This window comes from Nycticebus coucang, chromosome 18 (assembly GCF_027406575.1).
Source record: "Nycticebus coucang isolate mNycCou1 chromosome 18, mNycCou1.pri, whole genome shotgun sequence".
In the NCBI taxonomy this organism is placed as follows: domain Eukaryota; kingdom Metazoa; phylum Chordata; class Mammalia; order Primates; family Lorisidae; genus Nycticebus; species Nycticebus coucang.
This window is the reverse complement of record NC_069797.1, coordinates 43720136-43744730: the sequence shown is the minus strand read 5'-3', so window position 1 is coordinate 43744730 and position 24595 is coordinate 43720136. Positions and strand designations below refer to the sequence as shown.

At 41.5% G+C, this 24595-nt stretch overlaps 1 protein-coding gene across 3 annotated transcripts in view; it reads right to left on the bottom strand.

Annotated features, from left to right (window-relative positions):
* TEX14 (testis expressed 14, intercellular bridge forming factor) overlaps positions 1 to 24595 on the bottom strand; it is an 87489-nt gene that overhangs the window by 13430 nt on the left and 49464 nt on the right. For 2 of the 3 annotated variants that reach the window (XM_053569098.1, XM_053569099.1), the window contains exons 14-26: positions 21713 to 21819; positions 18797 to 18922; positions 18506 to 18594; positions 16005 to 16286; positions 14871 to 14904; positions 14685 to 14748; positions 12262 to 12381; positions 10896 to 10962; positions 7819 to 7900; positions 4473 to 4535; positions 3297 to 3424; positions 2292 to 2497; positions 588 to 684 (exon numbers count right to left, since the gene is read on the bottom strand). In XM_053569098.1, the coding sequence (XP_053425073.1) occupies positions 588 to 684; positions 2292 to 2497; positions 3297 to 3424; positions 4473 to 4535; positions 7819 to 7900; positions 10896 to 10962; positions 12262 to 12381; positions 14685 to 14748; positions 14871 to 14904; positions 16005 to 16286; positions 18506 to 18594; positions 18797 to 18922; positions 21713 to 21819 (1465 nt within the window). The remainder of the gene's footprint in view (positions 1 to 587; positions 685 to 2291; positions 2498 to 3296; positions 3425 to 4472; positions 4536 to 7818; positions 7901 to 10895; positions 10963 to 12261; positions 12382 to 14684; positions 14749 to 14870; positions 14905 to 16004; positions 16287 to 18505; positions 18595 to 18796; positions 18923 to 21712; positions 21820 to 24595) is intronic. The other variant, XM_053569100.1, reaches the window with a different exon arrangement.

The window sequence follows — 24595 nt, the reverse complement described above, 5'->3', positions numbered from 1 at the left end:
AGCCCTAGGACATTAAAATTAATGTAACAGGCATCATGCCTCTAGAGCTGATAATCATTCTTAGACCCTTTGATTTGGAAATTGTCACCTATTTTCAGAGGTACAGATAAAGATTTATGTATAAAGAGCAAAAACTAGAAAACTGACACAAATCTTCAATGTAGAGAATGGTTAAGCAACATATATATATATAGACTATTATGTAGCTATGACATATATTTATAAATAATTTTTCATAAGAAAAATTCTCAAAATTTGTCAAAGAAAAAAAATTTAAGAAAAAAAAGTAGTCCAGAACTAATATCCAATATACTCTCAACTATGCTAAGAATATTTTTATATATTTATAAAAATATAAAAAAGATATACACCAAAATAGTGTATGAAATAAAAAAAATTGCAGTTCTTTTATTTTTTTAAACTTTTCTTTATTCTCCAAGTGTTCTACAATGAGAGTGTTTTACAGTTGAGGGAAAACAGCATTTTTGTTTGAATTTATTGTACCATCAAAGATTAACAGGCATCAATTTAAACTTCCCTTGAATTGGCTATTATAAACTTCAATTTTGATAATAAATACAGGGTACCTTTAGGCAGGCTCCTTCTCTGGGTGGCATGGGGTGTTATGTCAGATGCATTAGCAATGCTAGAAGAACCAGCCCCAGTAAATGCAGACAATCTTTTCTATAAGTAAGAAATAAACATGGTAACTGACACCTGTGATGAGCTAAAAAAGCACATGCAACTCAGTCATTTCCACTTGATTTGTTGGTTAAGTCAAACTCATTCATGTCATTTCCTTTGAGAAGCCTTCTTATCCCTCTGCCTCCTGAGCACTCAGTACTTACCTCTGTGTTACATCAGGCCTGTCTTTCTCACTAGGCACCAACCTCCTTTGGGGCAGGGATTATGTCCTTTTTCTTTTCTTTCTTTCTTTCTTTTTTTTTTTTGTAGAGACAGAGTCTCACCTTACCACCCTTGGTAGAGTGCCATGACATCACAGGACTCACAGCAACCTCCAGCTCTTGGGCTTTCACAATTCTCCTGCCTCAGCCTCCTGAGCAGTTGGGACTACAGGTGCCCACCATAACGCCCGGCTTTCTTTTGGTTGCAGTTCAGCCAAGGGCTGGGTTGAACACGCCACCCTTGGTATATGGGGCCGGCGCCCTACTCACTGAGCCACAGGCGCCACCCGCTTTTTCTTTTCTTTTTGTGGAGATAAAGTCTAGCTCTGTTCCCTGGGCTAGAATGCAGTGATGTCATCATAGCTCACTTCAACCTCAAACTCCTGGGCTCAAGCAATCCTTTTGCCTCAGCCTCTCTAGTAGCTGGGATGAGAGCCATGTAGCACCACACCTGGCTAAGCTTTCTTGAGACAGAGTCTCACTCTGTCACCTGGGCTAGAGTGCCATGGCCTCAGCCTAGCTCACAGCTATCGCAAACTTCTGGGTTCAAGCAATCATCCTGCCCCAGCCTCCTGAGCAGTTGGAACTACAGGCACCTACCACAACTCCCAGCTAATTTTTCTATTTTTACTAAGAAACAGGGTCTCTCTCTTGCTCAGGCTGGTCTCAAACTCCTGAGCTCAAGGGATCCTCCTGCCTTGGCCTTCCAGAGTGCTAGGATTACCGATGTGAGCCAACACCCCTGGCCCTGGCTAAACTTTCTTAATCACACTTGGATGCCTGCAAGAGGACCTGACATGGTGCCTGGTACTTAAAAACCTGCCTAATTAAGTTTGTCAAATGAAAGCATAATATTCCTTGTCATTTCCCTACTTCAGAGTGAGACCTTTTGTTAGCCAAATTCCCAAAGAAGTTGATAATCATTTTTCCATTGAGAGTCAAAACAAGCCATCAATCTGTCCATAGAATGGTCAGCCCACAGGTTTTTAAACAGAGTACAAAGTAAGGAACTTATAGTTTTCTTAAAGACACTACATATATGAAATATGAGGGAAGGACAGAAAAAGAAGAAACAGAAGAAGAGGTACAGAGGAGGAGAAGGCAGTATACAATGAAATTATTTTTCTTGTAGGCTATTAGTTCATGAGTTCAGAGAAAGTGGAGATCAGTCAAAACTCATCAGAGAAATAACAGAGGAGCGGGTTGAAGGAGGAAGGAAAACCTAAGCTCCTCCAATATAGACTTAGGAGAGGAGCCCCAGGGAAGCCCGGAGAGAATCCAGCTTACTTTTTGCTTTCTTAGTGAATCTGAAATTCTGGCCCTTTGGATCACTAAAACCCTTTGGGCTGACTCCATGACTCCATAAGGCAGAAGTGATATACTTACGAGATCAGTTAGTCTTGAAAGGGGAGTTTCAGAGGAAGTCAGCAGAGAATCTACGTTCTTTGCTTTCTCTTGGACAGCTGCAGATTTAACAGACAAAGTTTGAATAGATTCTTGACTATTCTTCCAAGAGGTAGACTGTGTTTTAATCTGAAATGTTATACTTTCAAGGCAGTCTTTATACTGACTGGCAGCTGAAGAAATTGACCCTGTTGTGGAAAAGAAGAAAATTAGTATCTGAATTCTACAGTATTTAATACACACACACACACACACACACACAAATAATAAAACAAACAAACAAAAAAAAACGCTATACTTATTCCAGGAATTTTCTGGGTTGTGAATAATCACTGATCTGAGACATACCTCCTTGAGGTTTAAAAACTTGATCAACAAAGTAAGAGGGGATTTTTTTTTTAATTTTTAATTTCGAAACAGAGTCTCACTCCGTCACCTGGGATTGAGTGCCATGGCATCATCATGCTCACAGCAACCTCAAACTCAAGGCTCAAGCAATCCGCCTGCCTCAGCCTCCCTTACAGGTGTGAGCCACAGTGCCTGGCCAGGATATTTTAAACTACAAATATACTAGAAATGAGGACACTAAAGAGAGGATATTTGATACTGGTTATATATGGCTGCAGGACTCGGGAACTATATATGTTTAAGCACAAGGTACTATTTTATGTTGCAAACTCCAGAGAATCCAATGACCTTGCACTAAATTCTGTAATGCTTAGAGTGCATAGTAGACGTTTGCATTTATTCGTCTTTGCCACAGCAGAGTTAACCAAAATCTCCTAACAACTGCCTGATCATTACCACCACCACCAACAACACTACCTGGCCCCCTCAAAGGATCATCCCCTTCAGCTTTGGCCATAAAGAAACATCTTTGTACTGTGAGAAAACAGACACTAGACCTGATCCTATGTCCTGACTTCCCAGAGCCAATGGGCAGGGGCTGTAAGTTCCTCCCCAGGAACACTTCCTATGAGTGATTACCTGGGCTGAGCGGAGTGCTGACACTAGTAGGTGCATGGTTTGTTTTGGGTGTTTTGCATGAGACTTCCTTAAAAGAACTATCTCGTTCATAGGAAATACTAGACAGGTCTTGAATATCTATCAATGATCTAAAGAATTAAGATAAGAGCACATAGTAATTGTGAGAAGATGATTAGAAAAATCATTAAATATACTGTATTCCCGGAAGGTCTTTTTTAAGTATTATTACAAAATCTTTATTTGGCAACAGGAGAATTAGAGAGTATCTTATAATATATATCTTAAAGAGGATATTAGAAAATATCTTAAAAACAGATTATAACTTTAAACATATCTCAGCAGCTAAAAATTATTTTTTTTATTTATTTTTTTAGAGACAGAGTCTCACTTTGTCACCCTTGGTAGAGTGCTGTGGCATCACAGCTCACAGCAACCTCCAGCTCTTGGGCTTAGGTGATTCTCTTGCCTCAGCCTCCCGAGTAGCTGGGACTTCAGGCGCCCACCACAACGCCCAGCTATTTTCTTTTTTTTTGTAGAGACAAGAGTCTCACTTTATGGCCCTCAGTAGAGTGCCATGGCCTCACACAGCTCACAGCAACCTCCAACTCCTGGGCTTAAGCAATTCTCTTGCCTCAGCCTCCCAAGTAGCTGGGACTACAGGCGCCCGCCACAACGCCCGGCTATTTTTTGGTTGCAGTTCGGCCGGGGCCGGGTTTGAACCCACCACCCTCGATATATGGGGCCGGCGCCCTACCGACTGAGCCACAGGCGCCGCCCAATGCCCGGCTATTTTTTTGTTGCAGTTTGGCTGGGGCTAGGTTCAAACCCGCCACCCTCGGTATACGGGGCTGGCGCCCTACTCACTGAACCACAGGCGCCACCCCCCAAAATAAATATTTTTACAGATAAAAAGGATATTTCTGTAGAAAAGAGATTAAATCTACCTCAAGTATAAACTTATATATCAGTGTCACTATATTTCCTTGATTGTAAAATGCTATTAAGGATAAAATCACATCATCAATTTTATAATAGCTTTTTGGTGAAAGAAACATACATTTATTTTTTACATAAAAAATGGAAAGAATATAGATTCTTATAAACAAGGAAATATTATTCCCTTAAAACCAAGACTTTACTCAAGCATCCTTAGGTAACTCTCTTTGGTGGCCATACATGTCTTTCTCTTTCAGTTCCTTTGGTGACTCCTTTAATATCTCTTCTTGTTCGCCTTCCGTACTGTGAGAGAGAAAGTAAGAAAATCATGTGAATCTCTTCGTCAACAAAATGCATTACCTTAGTTCAAGGGATCAGTTTATCAGCCCAGTGTGAGAAGCAGAAGAAAGGGCACTAAGCTCAGAGATAGAAAGTGTGGGTTTGCGGGCGGCGCCTGTGGCTCAAGGAATAGGGCGCCAGTCCCATGTGCTGGAGGTGGTGGGTTCAAACCCAGCCCTGGCCAAAAAAAAAAAAAAGAAAGTGTGGGTTTGGATTCTGGCTCTGCTACTAACTAGCTGCAACTAGTTAGTAGCTCTACTACTAACACGCCACTAGCTGTGGCATGTCTGGGCCTCAATCTTCTCTATAGAGACTGAATACATACTCTCCAGGGTCAGTCCAGCTCTGAAATCAAGTCAGTGACTCTATATGACAGTAAGTAAGTTCCTGAGAAAAATCAATGGACCCAGGAACTTTACCAGGAAGTAGATGTTGGAGGTGAGGCCTAGGCAGCTACTTGGTATAGAGTACCAGAAGAGGCAAAGTGGCTTGGCGCCCATAGCTCAGTGGGTTAGGGCGCCGGCCATATACACTGAGGCTGGTGTGTTCGAGCCCATCCCAGGGCCTGCAAAACAACAACTGCAACCAAAAAAATAGCCGGGGTTGTGGCGGACGTCTATAGTCCCAGCTACTTGGGAGGTTGAGGCAAGAGAACTGCTTAAGCCCAAGAGTTTGAGGTTGCTGTGAGCTGTGATGCCACGGCATACTACCAAGGGCAAAATAGTGAAAAAATAAAATAAAATAAAAGAAAGAAGAAGAGGCCAAGAAAGACCTGCACCAAGAAAATGGCCACAGGAAGATACTGAAGACAAACTTGACCCATTTCTACTTCAACCAACCTTTAATATTCAATTTCTTTTTTCTTTTCTTTTTGTTTAGAGACAGAGTCTCACTTTATTGCCCTCAGTGGAGTGCTGTGGCATCACAGCTCACAGCAACCTCCAGCTCTTGGGCTTAGGTGATTCTCTTCCCTCAGCCTCCCGAGTAGCTGGGACTTCAGGCACCTGCCGCAACACCCGACTATTTTTTTGCAGTTTGGCCAGGGCCGAGTTTGAACCCGCCACCCTCAGTATATGGGACCGGTGCCCTACTCACTGAGCCACAGGCACCACCCTTCAATTTCAATATTCATTGAACTCTATAAGCCAGATCTCATGCTAAATCCTTCCACATGTTTTTACATTTTTAATCTTTGCAAAACCCTGTGAGACCAATGGTATAAGGAGAGAGCATGGATTTGGAGCTGAGTTGTGACTTTATTAATTCTGTTCAGCAAAATGTTTGTTTCTCTTCCCAAACACATAGTAGAACAGCATCTTTGGTCCTCTTAATTTACACAAATGACCACAAGACTTTTTTGAACCAATGAAATATTAGTGAAAGTAAGAGTCACTTCTAGGCAAAAAATTTAACAGTGTACATCTCACTACGTTCCACTGTTCCACTTTTCCTGCTTCAGCAATCAAGGAAGCATAAAGATGGACTCTCAGCCTGGATCTCTGATAGAGGATAACACAACACATAATATTCCTGGCCAGCCCATGAGCCATGAACATAGAACATGAACAAAAAATAAACTTTTGTTGTTTTAAATCATTAAAGTTTGGCTGGGCATGGTGGCTCACGCCTGTAGTCCCAGCACTGTGGGAGGCAGAAGCGGGTGGATTGCCTGAGCTCAGAGGTTCGAGACCAGTATGAGCAGCAGTGAGCCAGAGTAAGACCCTGTCTCTACTAACAACATCAAAAACAGCCGGGTATTGTGGTGGGCGTCTGTAATCCCACCTACTAGGGAGGCAATGGGAAAGAGCATCGCCAGAGGAAGAAGAAAATGAACAAAAGAAAAAAAGAGTACTTCAAACAAAGAATAACAAGCAAGCTGAAATTAAAAATAAATAAATAAATAAATCCCTAAAGTTTGGGGATTGTTTGCTATACAGCATAGTCTAGTCTGTCCTGACTAGCTGTGTGACCTTAGAAAAAATACTTAAACTCTCTGAACTTTGTTTTCCTTACTGGCAAAATGGAGATAACAATATGAATCTTACAAGGTTTTAAGTGGATTAAATTAGGCAATAAAACAGCATGAGCTAGATGCTTAGGAAATACTAGCTATAATTATTATAATTAAGAAAATTGAGACCAAGAGGGACACTAAGGGGAATGTTAGTGTGCCAGGCACTATATATCTCTTATAGTTTTTTCTTTCTTTTTTTTTTTTTTTTTTTTTTGTGATTTTTGGCCAGGGCTAGGTTTGAACCCACCACCTCAGGCATATGGGACTGGCGCCCTATTCCTTGAGCCACAGGCGCTGCCCCTCTTATAGTTTTTTCTAAACTAAACTTTTGAGATAAATGCAGATTCACATGCAGTTATAGGAAACACACTATACACACTTTCTCCCTAACAGTAACATCTTGTGAATCTATGGAATAATTATTACAACCAGGATATTGACACTGATACAGTCAAGATACAGAACACACGGAACATTTCTACCACCAAGAGGATCCCTCGTGTGTCTTGTTTATACCCATGAATACTTCCCTCCCTCTCCCACCCCTTTCTTAGCCTCTGGAAACCACTCATCTGTCTTTGTTTTTATAATTTTGTCGTTTCAAGAATGCTATATAAATGGAATCGTACATTAAGTAACTTTTGGGGATTGCTTTTTCTACTCAACATAATTCTCTGGAGATTTAGCCAGCTTGTTGCATGTATCAATAGTTCATTCCTTTTTACTGCTAAGTGGTACTCAATAGAAAATTTATTCAATAGCCTGTTTAATAATTCGCTTGGTGAAGGATGTCTGGGTTTTCAGTTTGGGGCTATTATGAATAAATTTTCTATAAACATGTATGTGTTTTGTATGAACACAAAGTCTTCACTTCTCAGGGATAAATGCCCAGGAGTTATATTATTACTTTCAATCCCTATGTCAATATTCCCACTAAGGATTCTTATCCCTATTTTACAGACAGGAAAACAGAATAGAGGGGTTGAGAATGTTGACCAAAGTCTTATGAATAGAAAGGCACAATTGGGATCTGAGTACAGATAAGGACTCCTTTTTATTACCACTCAAATCCTGCCAAGGAAGTCCTAACAAAGCTAAGTTGCCCGAAGCTAATTTTTATAAGACAGTGCCCATACATATGAAAATAAGCAATATATATACACAGGGTATTGCCACCATTTAACATGTCTTCTATGAGTCTGAAATTGTGAATAAGATAATAATAATCCATACCTTTGTATAGGTTGAAAGTGAGACCTGTTCAAAATCTCAGCATTCTTCTCAAGAATTTTTGTCACTTGAAACTTTTCCTCACCTGAAAAAATAAAGAAAATGTATTTTTTTTACTAAATTTTTGCCAATGCACAGTATTATTTTCATTTCCTAGAATTTCCCTTGGTCTGGTCCAGAATGAGAAATAGGGATTCTGTGAGGGATAAACAAAGTAGTTCACTAATTGGGTTTGGATTGAGTGTTGTAGAAGAGGTTTTTGCTCTGAAACTTTATTTTCCTTGCTCAGAGGGGAGAACTATATTCTGACACTCAGAAAACAATCAAGCCATTTACTGGCCTTTCAGTTACAACCACATAGTTACTTCTGGAGACAAATGTTATTTTGTCTTTTCAGAAAGACAAACTGACCTGGTTCCTGTCAACAGACAGCAGGGGGCGTGGAAACCAAGAACTGTTTGTCCACTAAAGATTCCGAACAGAAAAGAACGTTAGCTGGGCATTTCCAGGGCACTAACTATGCAACTTTGCCGTCAATCACCACCTAAAGAATGAGGGTAGGAGGGGGTCCTGAGTGCTGAGAAGCCAATTCAAATGTTCTCCTTGGCATCTCAGTAAGATGCTTTGCAGACTTCCAGGCAGACAGGGCCAGTATTCATTTTCCTTCCTACCACTGTCCTCTTCTATTCATAAAAGGGGGCACACAGAGCAACCCTCCCTATTTCCAATGCTCATAGTTCCCCTCAAACCCCATTCCTTAGGTTCCAGGCAATCTGGTATGTAGGATAATATTTAGAAATAAACTTATCCTACATCAAGCACACAAAGTAAATTCAGTGTGAGTTTAAAATGACATGCTTTTCTTCCAGAGGCTTAAGAGGCTTGAACCCCCCTGGGTTACTCGCAGAGTTAGGCTTTTTTGGAATTGTAAAATCCCTTAGGCCTTTTCTCTGAAGCAGTACACCCCGTGAAGCCTAAGATCCAAGGGCACAGAGATACAAGCCAGAGGGTTGACATATGTTAACAACATATTGTCAGAGGGCTATAGGTGCTCTGCCCTGAAGGAAGGTCACAGTCATTACTTCATACTGAGTAAACTGAGTGAATGCTTGAAGATATTCTTCTATTAACTCTGTTCCCCTATGGCTGCTTTCGTCTTTGTGCCCTGCTCAGAAAACTAGTCACTGTTTAGAAGAAGAGATTTACTACACAAGTGGTTACATTAATATGATAAATATTTCCTTTCAAGTTAAAATTCAACTAATAGATAATGAATTAGGTATGTACATGACTGGAAAAGTATAAAACTTAAACTTGGGATAAAGAACTTTGCTATATGCCATCCCACGGTGTATAGTCTGTTTCTTGACTTAATAATTACAGGAGCGAGTTTACACCTACAGCAAAGCTGCTGCTCGTTCGCGTCTCAGGTCACGCAACACTGGTAGCACTAGGAAGGTCCACCAGGACAGTGCCACCCTTAGCAGGTACTGAGAAGTTCTGAAACCCCCCCAGTGGAGAGATACTGGGGTTAACCCTCTTTTGAAATGATAAACACCCACAAAGCATACACTAATTCTTAATATGCATAATTTAGAGCTGGAGAGGAACTTAAGAGATTTTGAAGTCTGATCCCTCTCTTTTACTTTATATAAGAAGAGAATGGGGTCCTGGGGAGAAGTGATTTGCTCAGGGTTACACAAAAAAAGCCAGTGGCAGAATGGGGCTCAGAATCCAGCATGTACTACACAGTAGCTGTCACATTACAATAGCTGTCACAATTAAAAAACTGAGGCTCGTCTTGGCACCTGTAGTACAGTTATGGCACCCGTAGTACAGTTATGGCAACGGTCACATACACCCACGCTGTCAGGTGCGAACCTCAGCCTGGGCCTGCTAAACAACAATGACAACAACAAACAAAAAACTAGCCAGGTATTATGGCAGGTGCCTGTAATCTCAGCTACTTGGGAGCCTGAGGCAAGAGAATTGCTTAAGCCCTAGAGTTTGAGATTGCTGTGAACTGTGACGCCACGGCACTCTACCAAGGGCAACATAGTGAGACTCTGTCTCAGGAAAAAAATAACAAAAACTAAGGCCCAGTGATTTCCCTCAGTAGCTGTGGAAGGGGATATATATCAGAGCCCTAAGTGGAAAGGGGGACAGATAAGGGCTGAAAGGGGGAAAAAAGAAATCAGATGATTTTTCACGTATTTCAAGTGTTTTTCTTGAACTGGCCCTGATTTTCTGACCTATCTGCTCTACAACCTCTCCATCTCACTCAACCCTCCTCCAAATACAAGTAAATTGGCCACGTACAGGCAAGGCCCACAGAAAGTGATCACAGGCAGAGGGTTAACAAGAGAAATGAGTGGCCTGAGATTCTAGGTTTAATATATATCATCCTGAGAATTTAATTGTTCATTTAAAAGCTTAGTGTCTTACTTTCTTTTTCTTCTTCTTCTTCTTCTTTTTTTTTTTTTTTTTTTCTGAGACAGAGTATCACTCTGTTGCCCTAGGTAGAGTGCCCTGGCATCATAGTTCACAGAACCCTCAAACTCCTGGGCCCAAGAGATTCTTTTGCCTCAGCCTTCTGAGTAGCTGGGACTACAGGCACCTGCCACAACACCCAGTTAATTATTTTTATTTTTACTAGAGATGGGGCCTTGCTCTTGCTCAGGCTGGAAAATTTTTGTTGTATTGATAACTAGCTGTGTAGCTTAGGCAAATTTCCTAGGTCAGTTCAGCAAGGATAACTGTGCACCTGATAGGTGCCATCAAGGAACCTGAAATCTAGTGAGACTACAAGGCTAAAAGAAGAAACTATTACAATTATGCGTGCTATAACTTTAAAATGCTTGGGGAAGTATTCTACATCTAGCATCTACACAATTAGATGTCATGAGGCTTGTGAGTATTCATACTAATGAGGGGAAATCACTGAGACTCAGTTTTTTAATTGAAAAATGAAAAACCTGAATGAAGTTTTCTTTAAGGACCTTCCAGATCTAAACATCTGTGACCCAACAGAAAGTGAAGGCAGATGATTCTCAAAGAAATCTACCCAGAGGGATTATTACCAGAAGCTTGAGGCTGGGCAAATGCACCTTGTATTCCTTCTAAGTCCTCTTCTATGGGACTTGAGGTCTGCAAATGAATGAAAGAAAAAGAAAGGAGGTTTACTAGAGACAGACACCAAAAGATTGAGAAATTATCTTGATGGTCTTAAACCTTGAAAATCTGCACAAGGTCCCCACATCTTTTATATAAAAAGAACAAACTTGCTTCACAGACATTGAGAACTTATTTGTACTGTATGTCCTCCTCAACAAGTGCTCCCCTCACTTCCCATTATGAGGAAAAATTATGTAACTTTTCCCTTCTTCGTATCACCATCCCATATTCACTCCAATCTTCCAACAGTGATGTTTTAGTTGTTGGGAGCTTTATCAAAAGAGCTAGAGAAGGTTGAAAAAAAAGGTCCATTCTGCCAAACTACTCTGTAAGGTGAGAAGTGAGAACAATGGTTCTTTTGGGGGGTTAAGAAGTGACTGGAAGGGGGCACAAGGGGGTCTTGGGGGGGCTGGTAATGTTTTGTTTCTTATTCTGGGTGCTAGTTCTATAAAAGTTCACAAGCTGTACATTTAAGATCTGTGCACTTTTCTGCAGTCATACTTTATATACATACATATATACATATGTGTATATGCATATTTTTTATCTTTATATTAATGATTTCTTAATGTCCTGGTCTGTTCACAGTAAAATAAATATTTAAAGGATTGTTAATAATGGAAAATTTCTCTAATTGAGTTTCAGAAGTGTAGGACAAGTGGAAATTACACTTTTGACACACAGTCAAACCACCTTTTGTATTGGTAAAAGATTCCAGAATGATGATAGTTTGGAAAGAGAAGATAGGGTAGAAAATACAAGTAACAAGAAAATCCAACAAATGTCACTTTATAAATGAAAATACCCTATACAAGTAGATTCCTGCGAAAACTAGGTGTTCTAGACAGTCTAGTTTGTTGCAGAGCCCTTGTCTCAATCCTGGCTCTCCCTCCATTAGAGCTTAATGCTAGGGTTAATTTCCTGCATCTGCAGATCACCACTGCTTCTTCAGAGAGAGGAATAATAAATGGCCTTCTTTGTTTCCCCAAAGGAAGAATATGTGAATTAGGTTGCAGAATAAAAGTATTCTGGAAAAAAAAGTACGAAGTGCTGTAGAAATGCAGGAACCACAATTATGGGAGAAACTGCACATGACCTTCCATCCTCAAAAATCTTATTTTTCAGATGATTTTTCAAAACATATGGAAACACTGGTAAATTGACATTGTATGCTTTTATATGTAAGCTATTTTTCTCAATAAAAATCATTTAAAAGAAACAAGGCAATGGAGAAAGTTGAAAATGAACTTTACCCTTAAATATGATTTTTACCTCTAGTACCAAATTTTCTTGAGTAGACGAGGAGTAAAAATATTCATGGTCTGGAGTTAAAAATTCATCTGTTATATCCTCAGAAGACTCAGGTGAACAAGTTGATTGCAAGGACTGATCCTAGTAGTAATACAGGAAATCACTTTTAAGTTGTTGTTCACTGTAACCAAATCACTTTTTCTCTGGATGCAATGTTAAAAACAGGCTTATCGATAGTTGGTCGTTGTGGTGGGCACCTGTAGTTCCAGCTACTTGGGAGGTGAGGCAAGAAAATCCCTTAAGCCCAAGAGTTTGAGATTGCTATATTGCCCTTGGCAGATGCCACAGCACTCTGCCAAGACCAACGTAGTGAGACTATCTCAAATAAAAACCAAAAAAACAAAGAAACAAAAAAACAGGCTTGGCGCCTGTAGCTCAAGCAGCTAAGGCACCAGCCACATACATACACCAAAGCTGGCGGGTTTGAATCCAACCTGGGCCTGCCAAACAATGACAACTACAACCAAAAAATAGCCAGGCGTTGTGCAGGGCGCCTGTAGTCCCAGCCACTTGAGAGGCTGAGGCAAGAGAATCACTTAAGCCCAAGAGTTGGAGGTTGCTGTGAGCTGTGATGTTATGGCACTCTACCTAGGGTGACAGCTTGAGGCTCTGTCTAAAAAAAAACAAAACAGGCTATCTAAAATCACCCAGTAGTCAGCGAGACACACTGAGGTGGCTCTCTCGGCCTGTTTGCACATGTGCCTCTGCCTCCTTCCTGGTGGAGAAGCAGCTGTGAACAGCCTGAAGAAGTATCAGGAACAACAATTCTGAATCTCTGCATCCTCAACAGCAGAATAATGGGCACTAGGCAACCTTTCTTTCTTTTCTTTTATTTATTTATTTTTTTTTTTTTTTGAGAGCATCTCAAGCTGTCACCCTGGGTAGAGTGCCATGGTGTCACAACTCACAGCAACCTCAAACTCTTGGGCTTAAGTGATTCTCTTGCCTCAGCACCCACTACAGGTGCCCGCCATAATGCCCAGCTATTTTTTTGTTGTTGCTGTAGTTATCTTTGTTGTTAAGCTGGCCCAGGCCAAGTTCAAACCCTCCAGCCTTGGTGTATGTGGCCAGCACCCTAACCACTGAGCTACAGGTGCTGCCCAAGGCAACCTTTCTAATCCAAAATTCTAAGTAACAAGAAAGGCCCTTGACAACTCTAGCTAGGGATTGCATTTAAACACCTTGATTCCTTCAGGGCAGACACAGCCTGTGTTGCTGGCATCTTCCTACACACGAGACTAAGGCTGCTCAGAACTTGAGAGTCCGTCAGGTATTACATTTTAAAGGCAAGCAAAAAGCATGATTTTAAAAATAGCAATGCAATTTCAATAAATAAAAATAAAATTAAAGTACTTAAAAGTAACAGACTAATTTCCTCAGCTTCTCTGTTCTAACCTTTCTTCCCTGTTTATTTTGCTACATTCAGGCCCTAGCCGGAATATTGGCTCTCTCTACCTTCAGTCATCTCTTCACAGAGATTTGTGGCTTATATCCTTGGACACTGCTTTTGCCACACACTTCCCTACCCTGTGCACTTACAGGTGCTCTCCTTTAACTCTCATATCAAACTCAAATTTCTCAGACAAGCCTGGCTGCTCACATACCTTCTCTACTTCCCTGACTACATCTGCTTCTTGTGCCCAGCCCAGTGTGGCACATTCTTCCAACCCTCACACAAGAGAAGGAATATTGATCTCGTGAGTAGCTTATATGCTATGATTAAATACCATACATCAAAAGACTTCACATTTTATCATTAATGTATTCTTATATTGTGTCATTCTCAATTGCTGTGTATATTCTTTAAATTATTGTGGCCCCATGTCAATGACAATAAAAATATTTTGATTCTTTAGCCTGGCTGGACTCTGGCCCAGAATCTGTTAAACCCCTGAATCAAGGCTGTAACTAAAATGCAAATGCTACAAAATGAATGGATTCTGCTGAGGCCTGGCTGTCAGGCACAAACACATCCCTTCCAGTAAGGTGAGAGCTGAATTTGGGTCTTAGAGGATATTGCAAACGAAGGCACTCTCATCACAACTTTAGCTTTGCTTTTCCTACTCCAGTGTGACTTCAGTTACCTGCTGATCTTAGCCTTATCTACCCAACTAGATGGGAAGCTAAGGACAAGAGCTGAATCTGACACTTCTGTGTGTGTGTTCTCTTTATACTCCAAGATACACAACACACTGAGATGAACTAACTCAAAAAGTACCAGGCAAGGAGGAAAGACTACTTTATTTCTGAAAATGACATAGGACACATACTCCAACCAAAAAAACTACTATAGAGATTATTTTGATGTATAATACATAATGACAGTTCAGTTCTACTTTACCAGGTCCTTGGGTTCAACTTGGCTCTCAGGCCATATTACTTACACTGTAAGATTTCTCGGTGACCACACCATCAGAACTGGCTTGAAAGTCTTCACTATCGGGCGGCGCCTGTGGCTCAGTGAGTAGGGCGCCGGTCCCATATGCCGGAGGTGGCGGGTTCAAACCCAGCCCTGGCCAAAAACCACAAAAAAAAAAAAAAAAAAAAGAAAGTCTTCACTATCCTCTAGTTGCTCATTTTTTCCAGGGGATGGTTGCCTGATACCTAATAATTGTAACACGATCCGGGCCAAAGTCATTGAGTGATATTCAGATAGCATAAAAGGGGCAAAAGGTGGTGTGAGAGAAGAAATGCATACATATTCTGCCAAGCGAGGCCATGTCCCACATGTTACATTCAGTTCGGACAGTGGAAACTGTTTATTTAGCGCAGCCCCTAAACGCAGCCTTTGATCATCTATCTTTTTACCCACCCATTCAAGAGTGATGCTTGACAAGGAACAGATTCTAAATATATAAAAAAGAAATCCCCAACCCAATAGGTTGTCTGCAAGATAAATATACCCTTCTTTGACTTATAAATAGCTGCGAAATAATATCCCATACTCTGATTTTAAGCAAATTACCAGATAGCCTTTAATTTTAACCTATCAATATATAAACTGATGACAGTCAATGTTATTTGTCTCTAGGTTCCTCTAGACTGGCACAGACTCTCTAGAAGCCAGTGGATTTATTTCCAGCTTGGAATACAATGCAAAGACATGGGCAGTGGTGGTGTACCTCCACTCCCAGGTAGGGAAGGCTCCAATCCTTACCAGGTTAAACTCAGGACCAGGGTCAGTGTGTGTAAATTATTTTGCTTTTTTTATACAAAGGGCCTGTTTCAGTAATAGAAAAACTCATGAATCTCTGGATTTGCCTGTGGGAAACACAGGAAGAGATATAAGAGATAGAAGATATACTCCTGGGGGAGGTTTTGGTGGAGGGAGGGTAATGGGTGGGGCCACACCTACGGTGCATCTTAGAATGGGTACAGGCGAAACTTACTAAATGAAGAATACAAATGCCTACATATAGTAACTAAGAAAATGCCATGAAGGTAGCTACATTGAACAGTTTGATGAGAATATTTCAGATTGTATATGAAACCTGCACATTGTACCCCTTGAATGCACTAATGTACACAGCTATGATTTAACAATAAAAAGAAGATATACTCCTGCTTTCCCCTGGAATTTAAATTTCCCAGAAATGTATGAAAGGAGAGGACCAAGCAAAGGAAACATGCCACAAGGTTACCTATCTGTGAGAACTGGTAAGTTGAAAGAGCTCACCTATCCCGATTCTCCCAATTGAACTTACTGGTGAAGTTTTGAGGCCCAGACTGTCTGCCACGCTGGTCACTCTCATGGTCATTGTTGTGCATGTTGTCAAACTTGCCATTTCCTCCTGGCTCATCATTTCCCTTGTGATACTCTACAACTTGCTGCCAATCCATGTTCTTGGGGCCCATAATGGGGGGCTTCAGCAGGGGATCAGGCTCATTTTCAGCCTCATTCTCTAAAGTCAAACTATTCTGAAGATGCCAAGGAGGTACTGTGAGCTGCCCAGTAGCTGTTTTCTCTGCCATTTCTTTCACCTCCACTGAGCACAAGAGAAAACAACATTTAAAACATCACTGTGAACACTGGAAACAAAGGCTTTTATCTTAAAGAGATATGCGATATCTCATATTGTAATAATACAACAATTACAATAGCTCATACAATAATACAATACAATAGCTTATATGATAATACAATAATTACAACAGCTCATATTGTAGTAATAATTGCCTTTTTACCACTGCATCATGCTAGTCCCGTTTGGTCTTGGGGAGGGCAAGGAAAGAACAGAGGACAGAGTGAGAGAGGGGAATTTCAGTTGGTTACCCCAAGTAACAGCCCTTGTTGCTAAATTCTTGATTGGAAGACAGTAGAAAACTTACAGACCGATGCTTTTGCTTTGAAGATTTAACAAGAAAGCCTGTAATCCTAGCACTTGGGAGACTGAGACAAGTGGGTTGCTTGAGTTCATGAGTTCGAGACCAGCCTGAGCAAGAGTGAGATCCCAGCTCTAAAAATAGCCAGGTGTTGTGGTAGGCACCTGTACTCTCAGCTACTTGGGAGGCTGAGGCAAGAGGATCACTTGAGCCCAAGAGTTCGAGGTTGCTGTGAGCTACGATGCCACAGCACTCTACCAAGGGCGACAAAGTTGAGACACTGTCTCAAAAAAAAGAAAAGATTTAACAAGAAAAATGACATCTGAAGTTCCTCCCAGTCTATAATAACAAATAGAAAGGATTCTATGAGTTTGTCTAGACTTTCTAGACTATACTGAGCTCATAGTTTGTGGGTACACACATTTATGTATGTTTTCATTTCATATGTTTATATTTCTGCTGTCACTTAGCACGTTTTTTTTTTTTTTTAGAGACAGAGTTTCACTTTATTGCCCATGGTAGAGTGCTGTGGCATCATACAGCTCACAGCAACCTCCAACGCCTGAGCTTAGGTGATTCTCTTGCCTCAGCCTTCCAAGTAGCTGGGACTATAGGTGCCCACCACAATGCCCGGCTATTTTTTTGTTGCAGTTTAGCCTGGGCCGGGTTTGAACCTACCACCCTCAGTATATGGGGCTGGTGCCATGCCCACTGAGCCACAGGCACTACCCAGCACTAGTATTTTAAAAAAAAACATTATATCCTTTTAAGCTTACAAGAGGATAATAATGCCCATAGGAAACAAGAGTGACACTGCATGTTCTCCACTTTTGTTATGTATTAAGTATCTCTACAGCAGGTCTTCCAATCACAGAGTTTTGTTCAACATCACTTCATTATAATGTTGGGGGGAGGGGGACTCCTTTCCCAGCTATGACAACTATTCAAGTGGTGCTTACATAATCTCCCCACGTCTGCATGGGTGTCCTCCAGGGACTCTGGTTTCCTCCCACCTCATATTAGATGAACTGGTTTGTCTAAATTGTCCCAGTATGACTGAGTGTTGAGTGCACCCTGCAATGAAATAGTGTCCCATCCAGGGTTAATTCCTTCTTTATGCTCTGAGCTGCCAGCATACACTCTGGTCACCCGTGAGCCTAAACTAAAGTAAATGGGTAAATAATTATCTTATCTGTTTTTATTCATCTTTTTTATGTTGTATAGTTCACATTTTTTTATTTCAGTGTTTAATGTTATAAGTGTTTTGGTCTTTATTTAGAAGTTCGGTGATGTTTTGTGACCAGAAATATACTGTAGGAACCAATATGCCTTCCTTCCTTTCCCTTACTTTTCTCTGCCCCTCTCCCTCCCTTCCTTCTGATAGGGTCTTGCTCTGTTGCCCAGGCTAGAGTGCAATGACATCATTATAGTTCACTGGAATCTCAAACTCCTGGGATCAAGTGATCTTCTTGCCTCAGCCTCCAAAGTGGTTGGGACTACAGCCACATGCCATCATGCCTAGTCAATTTATTTTATTTTTTTTTAGAGACAAGGTCTTGCTCTGTTGCCCAGGCAGTAGCATGGTCATAGCTCACTATAGCCTTAAACTCTTGGGTTCAAATGGTCTTCCTACCTTAGCCTCCCAAGTAGCTAGGACCATACCCGCACACCACCTTGCCTTGCTAATTGTTAAAAATTTTTTGCAGAGATGGGATCTTACCATGTTATTCAGGCTGGTCTTGAACTCCTTGCCTTAAACAATCCTCCTGCCTCAGCCTCCCAAAGTTCTGGGATTACTGGTATGAGCCACCATATTCATGTCCAGCCACAAACATACCTTAAATTTAATTCTGTCTAACAAAACCCATGCCTTTATACTCACTTTTCCATTTTAAGTGTACGTCTCCATCATCTTCATTATTTCTTGATTTTGTATTATAGATTTCAGAAGACACAGATTCCACACGGATCCTGTTTGTTCAGGAGGGGAGAAACAAAATGGACACAAACACATTTGTTTGCTGAAGTTCCTGACAAAACTCAAAAGCCCACCAGCCTACCCAGAGGAAAAGGTCCCCTAAGGCCTTCCAGTCATTCCTTGAGTTGCACCAACTCCTTTACACCACCAGAGGGTGCCAGACCCTCCCAGTTTTCAAACCACAAGTATCCTTACCTGGTAGCATCCTGCTGAGGGCTGGGTGACCTACCCAGTCCTTGCTGGTGGCTTGACTCGGTGAAGAATGCACTATTTAGCTCTGTCACTTTGGCTTGGGCACTGAACTCTCTAGGTCTTCCTTGGCTAAAATGAAAGAACTGGGCTAGAAGAGCTCTAAGGTTTTTTTCAGTTTCCAAGTTCAGATTTCATGTTTCTAAAAATGTTCTTGGGAAATTTTCAAAGGTAGAAGAAACCCACAATTGAAATGGAGTCTTGCCAGATAGAACCCTAATCTCTGGGCTGCTGCAGAGCCTCTCCTCCCCCAAGTGCCACAAATTGCAGGTGATGGTTCAGGTGAAGGTTTTGCTCCTGCTCTCCCCTCAAAATTCTCTGGTAACAGGCTCACCTGCCTATCAGTAACAGCACAATAACTAACATTTGTAAAGATGATCATGAGACACTAGGTATCCTAAAGAACATTCAATAATCTTCAGTGTAGTCTCACTGAGTTCTAGACCCTGACCTAACTGCTAGGTTAGTTCTCTGACTCTAGCAAATGTCAATCTCTCTGGGCCAAGGTTTTCTCGTATTCAAAATAAGGAAGTCTGGGGCGGCGCCTGTGGCTCAGTGAGTAGGGCGCCGGCCCCATATACCGAGGGTGGCAGGTTCAAACCCGGCCCCAGCCCAACTGCAACAAAAAAATAGCCGGGCGTTGTGGCGGGTGCCTGTAGTTCCAGCTGCTCGGGAGGCTGAGGCAAGAGAATCGCGTAAGTCCAAGAGTTAGAGGTTGCTGTGAGCTGTGTGACGCCACGGCACTCTACCCGAGGGCGGTACAGTGAGACTCTGTCTCTACAAAAAAAAAAAAAGTAGTTCAAAATAAGAAAGTCTTTTTTTTATTTTATTTTTTGAGACTGAGTCTCACTTTGTCCTGATGTCATAGCTTATAGCAACCTCAAACTCTTGTGCTCAAGTGATTCTCTTGTCTCAGCCTCCTGAGTAGCTGGGACTAAAGTTGCCCTCCACAAGACCCGGCTATTTTTAAAGACAGGGTCTCTATCTTGTTCAGTCTGGTCTCGAACCCGTGAGCTCAGGCAATCCATCTGCCTCAGCCTTCCAGAGTGCTAGGATTACAGGTGTGAACTGCTGGGCCTAGCCCTAAGGGAGTCTTTTTCCCTCTAACTATCCCATCATTTGCTGGGAGTAGTGATGCATGCCTATAGTGCCCACTGCTTGTGAAGTTGAGGCAGGAGTACTGCTTGATTCCAGGAGGTTAAGGCCACACTGGAGAACACAGCAAATTCAAAAATATGTGATTTATGGCATAGATATGACTTTCCTGTTATGTAGAATGCCCTACACTCCAGCTGGACCAAAAAGCAGAGAAACTGTTAAATCAAAGCGGTCAGATCTGATCAGCTTTTTTTTGCCTTTTTTTTTTTTTTAGAGACAGTGTCACTTTGTCACCCTCAGTACAGTGCCATGGCATCACACCTCACAGCAACCTCAAAGTCTTGGGCTTAAGTGATTCTCTTGCCTCAGCCTCCCAAGTAGCTGGGACTATAGGCACCCTCACAACACCCAGCTATTTTTTTGTTATAGTTGTCATTGTTGTTTAATAGTCCCAGGCCAGGTTCAAACCTGCCAGCTTTAGTGTTTGTGGCTGACACCATAACCACTGTGCTACAGGCACTGAGCCTCTTATATAAAAGTTTTTTAAAACTCAAGTGTTGTCAGGTGGTGGCCTAGTATTCTGGGAAGCCAAGGAGGGAAGATCACTTGAGGAAAAAAGGATTTAATACCAGCCTGAGCAACAGAGCAAGACCCTCACCTCTACCAAAAAAAAAAAATTAGCCATGTGTGGTGATATAAGCCTGCAGTTCCAGAGTTCCAACTACTCAAGAAGGTGAGGCAGGGGGATCACCTGAGCCCAGAAGTTTGAGGTTGAAGTGAGCTGTCACACCACTATACTCTAGCCTAGGCAACAGAGTGAGATCCAATCTCAAAAAACAAACAAACAAACCTCAGTATACATATATATTCTCCTCCCAGTGATCCATGGTGCTAAAGCAAATTCATTTCATTGATCTGACTGAAAATCAGATATTCCAGGGCAACAGTGATATTGTTCAGCTTCCTTGCTAAAGTCAGTGATGCTTACTTTAAACAACACTAGTTTCCAATGAGTGGTTTCTGGAACACTGGCAAATGGAAAACCTGGCTTTTTTTTTTTTTTGGAGACAGAGCCTCAAGCTGTCGCCCTGGGTAGAGTGCTGTGGCATCACAGCTCACAGCACCCTCCAACTCCTGGGCTCAAGCGATTCTCTTGCCTCAGCCTCCCAAGTAGCTGGGACTACAGGTGCCTGCCACAACACCCAGCTATTTTTTTTTTTTTTTGGTTGCAGCCATCATTGTTGTTTGGTGGGCTGGGCTGGATTTGAACCCACCAGTTCAGGTGTATGTGGCTGGTGCCTTAGCCGCTAATTGCTTGGGATTCATTGAGGGTACAAAGAATTAGGTTACACTGATTGCATTTGTTAGATAAAGTCTCTCTTCTACTTGTGTCCCACCCTCAGAGGTAAACCATAGACCGTGACCGCCCCTCACCCCTCCCACCTCCCTGCTACTTGGCATTTCTTTTTATAGAATAACTACCTGGGCAGTTTTAGAAAAGTGAAATGCTTTGCTTTTGACAACTGGTGAGTTCTATCTGATTAACCTGGTGGCCACTGGGCCTTTGATGTCTCCTACAAGGTTCTGTTCCCCTGCTCTTCCCACTTACTCAACAGGAGAAGCCGACACACTGTCTGCTTCTGTATCACTCTTCATCACTCACAGTCCCTTTATCACTCAACACATGAAGATCACTGTGTGACTTCTGGGTCATATGAGAGTCTAAAGGCATGGCAACACAAAGAATGATCAATGTTGACCCACCTACTGGTATGCTGGTTTCTGCTTCTTTCCAAACTATCCTTGGCTTCTTGAGCTGGCTGAAATTGTTTGCCTGTGTTCTGTTTTCCAGGGCCACAAAGAGTCAGCAGCTTAAAAAGCAAAAAATATGTTTCAGTGCTTTGATGAGAGAATTTCACTTCTTTTTACTCTCACATTCTTATTTTCAAAGTCATTCTTGGTAAATGTGAACTAACCAGATGTACCAAGACAATATGCCTTTGCATATTTCATATCTAGTAATCCACCTCTTACCAGGAGGCCTTTACCTAGAAATGTTGGCAGGAACCTAGTCCAGACAGAATGCAAGTGCACAATGAGCGACAATACAGAAATAAAAAATCTAAACACTTTCCTGAGCATTTTTCCATCTACATTAATATGAAAGCAGATCTTTGTGGCAGCAGCTTTGAGTTCTAATCTAAATCCTTGGGTTCTAGTCTCACACTAACTTAAGGGAATCTTATACTTCAGTTTCCTCATCCATAAAACAAGGAAAAAACACCTAACAGTAGGGATGCTGTGACAACAAAATACAATATAATAAAGACTATGATACTTTAGAAACAGCAAAAGTAAATTAAGAGAAAGTCTATTTGCTTTATTCAAAAGAAAGGCTTTTGGTATCTACTTATGCCAATTTTACCATAACTTTAAAAAACTTAGTTAATGATACTTCTTAGTCAAAAGCAAATTAAAGCAACAAATCTGGAGTTTGGAGATGGCAGCAAGATGTGTAAAAGTGAGAGTAGGCATAAAAATTCATGACAAGGGCCAGGCATAGTGGCTCACACCTATAATCCTAGCACTCTGGGAGGCTGAGGCAGGTGGATCGCTTGAGCTCACAAATTTGAGACCAATCTGAACAAAAGTGAGACCCTGTCTCTACTAAAAAATGAAAAACTGAGGCAAGAGAATTGCTTGAGCCCAAGAGTTTGAGCTGTTAGCTATGAAACCATGGCACTCTACCAAGGGTGACAAAACTGTCACACACACGCACAAAATCATCACAAGCTCCCTGAAGTATGAGCTCCGCAGGCCTTTGTAGGGGCAAATACTCCTCATCAGGGGCTGAAGCTTCACTGTAACAGATAGATGTTCAGAACATATCACTGTCACCAAGGAAAGGTTAGAATATATTTAGAATATAAACAAAATACATTTTAGAATAATACAAAGTTTATAATGTTTTCATATAATTTTTTCTTTTGAGACAGAGTCTTATTATGTCGCCCTCAGTAGAGTGCCGTGGTGTCACAGCTCATAGGAACCTCAAACTTTTGGGCTTAAGCAATTCTCTTGCCTCAGCCTCCCAAATAGCTGGGACTACAGGCGCCCACCACAAACAACTCTTGGCAATTTTTTGTTGTTGCAGTTGTCAGTCATTGTTATTCAGCTAGCCTGGGCTGGGTTCAAACCCACCAGCCTGGGTGTATGTGGCCAGCACCATAACTACTGTGCTACAGGCACCAAGCCATAATTAAAATTTTATGAACTAAGAAATTTTAAGAAGGGCGGCGCCTGTGGCTCAGTGAGCAGGGCGCCGGCCCCATATACCGAGGGTGGCAGGTTCATACCTGGCCCCGGCCAAACTGCAACAAAAAAATAGCCGGGCGTTGTGGCGGGCGCCTGTGGTCCCAGCTACTCGGGAGGCTGAGGCAGGAGAATCGCCTAAGCCCAGGAGTTGGAGGTTGCTGTGAGCTGTGTGAGGCCACAGCACTCTACCGAGGGCAATAAAGTGAAACTCTGTCTCTACAAAAAAAAATATACATATAAAAAAAAAAAAATCAAAAAAAAAAAAAAAGAAATTTTAAGAAATGAATTTCAATTGTCTGAAAAATTCACTCAGATGGAGAAGCTTTATTCCCTGATGATGCTAGAAAAAGAGAGTGAACTTTTAAAAGAAAAATAAATATGGTATAATTGTTTATATACAGTCGTATGTAGCAGTAGATGGTTTCCAATGATGGCTGCCATCAATTCCTTTACTCCTGTCTATCTTGTCATGCTTCTTACCAGGAGCTGGAGTCTATTTTCCTACCCTTGAATCTGGCCTACCCATGTGACTTTCTTTGACCAATAGAAATCAGTGGAAGTGACACAGTCCTAGGTTCAGGACTAGCTTTTAGAGGCCTGGCAGTTTTGGCTTGCATTTGGAAAGCAGCTGCCATGCAGGAGAGAAGCTTGAGTGAAACTTTATTGAATAATGAGAAGCCACTTGCCGAAAGAGGGGCCACTTGGAACTCATGGCACCAGACAGTAAGCGGAGGCTTCATGAACCTTCTTGCCCAGTCTAACCTCCAGCTGAAGGCAATCAAATGACACCAGCCAATGAAACAGAAGACCCATCTGGGTGAACCCTGTCAATTCCTAAACTACAGAATTATGAGAAATAATAAACCATTGTTATCTTAAGCCACTAAGTTGTGGGCTTTTTTCTTTTGTTGAAGCAATAGACAGCCAACACAAAACATACAAAAGTTATTTCTAATGGTTTTCTGCAAACTTTAATTTTCAATAGAAACAGAAATATTAGGATCTAAGTAATTTCTTGGAACCTTCTCAGTATCTGAAAACGAATGCCAATCCTTTTCCCGATGTTCTAAGTGAGGCCTGAAACCTCACTGAAATTCAGCATGGTGTAACGTAAGAACACTAAGAGACCTGCCCATAACCAGTTTAGAACTTATAGCGAGTTGCGGGCAAGGGGAGAGCTGTCTGCTCTGTACAGACAATGATGGGATGCTTATAGGTAGAGAATTTTAAACCAGAGATAAACCCACTGAGAGTTGGTCTCCTTTTATCACCATGGGCCAGTGATTTTCTCAGCAATTTTGGTAATAAAATCCTCCTTTTAATGAGGCAGAC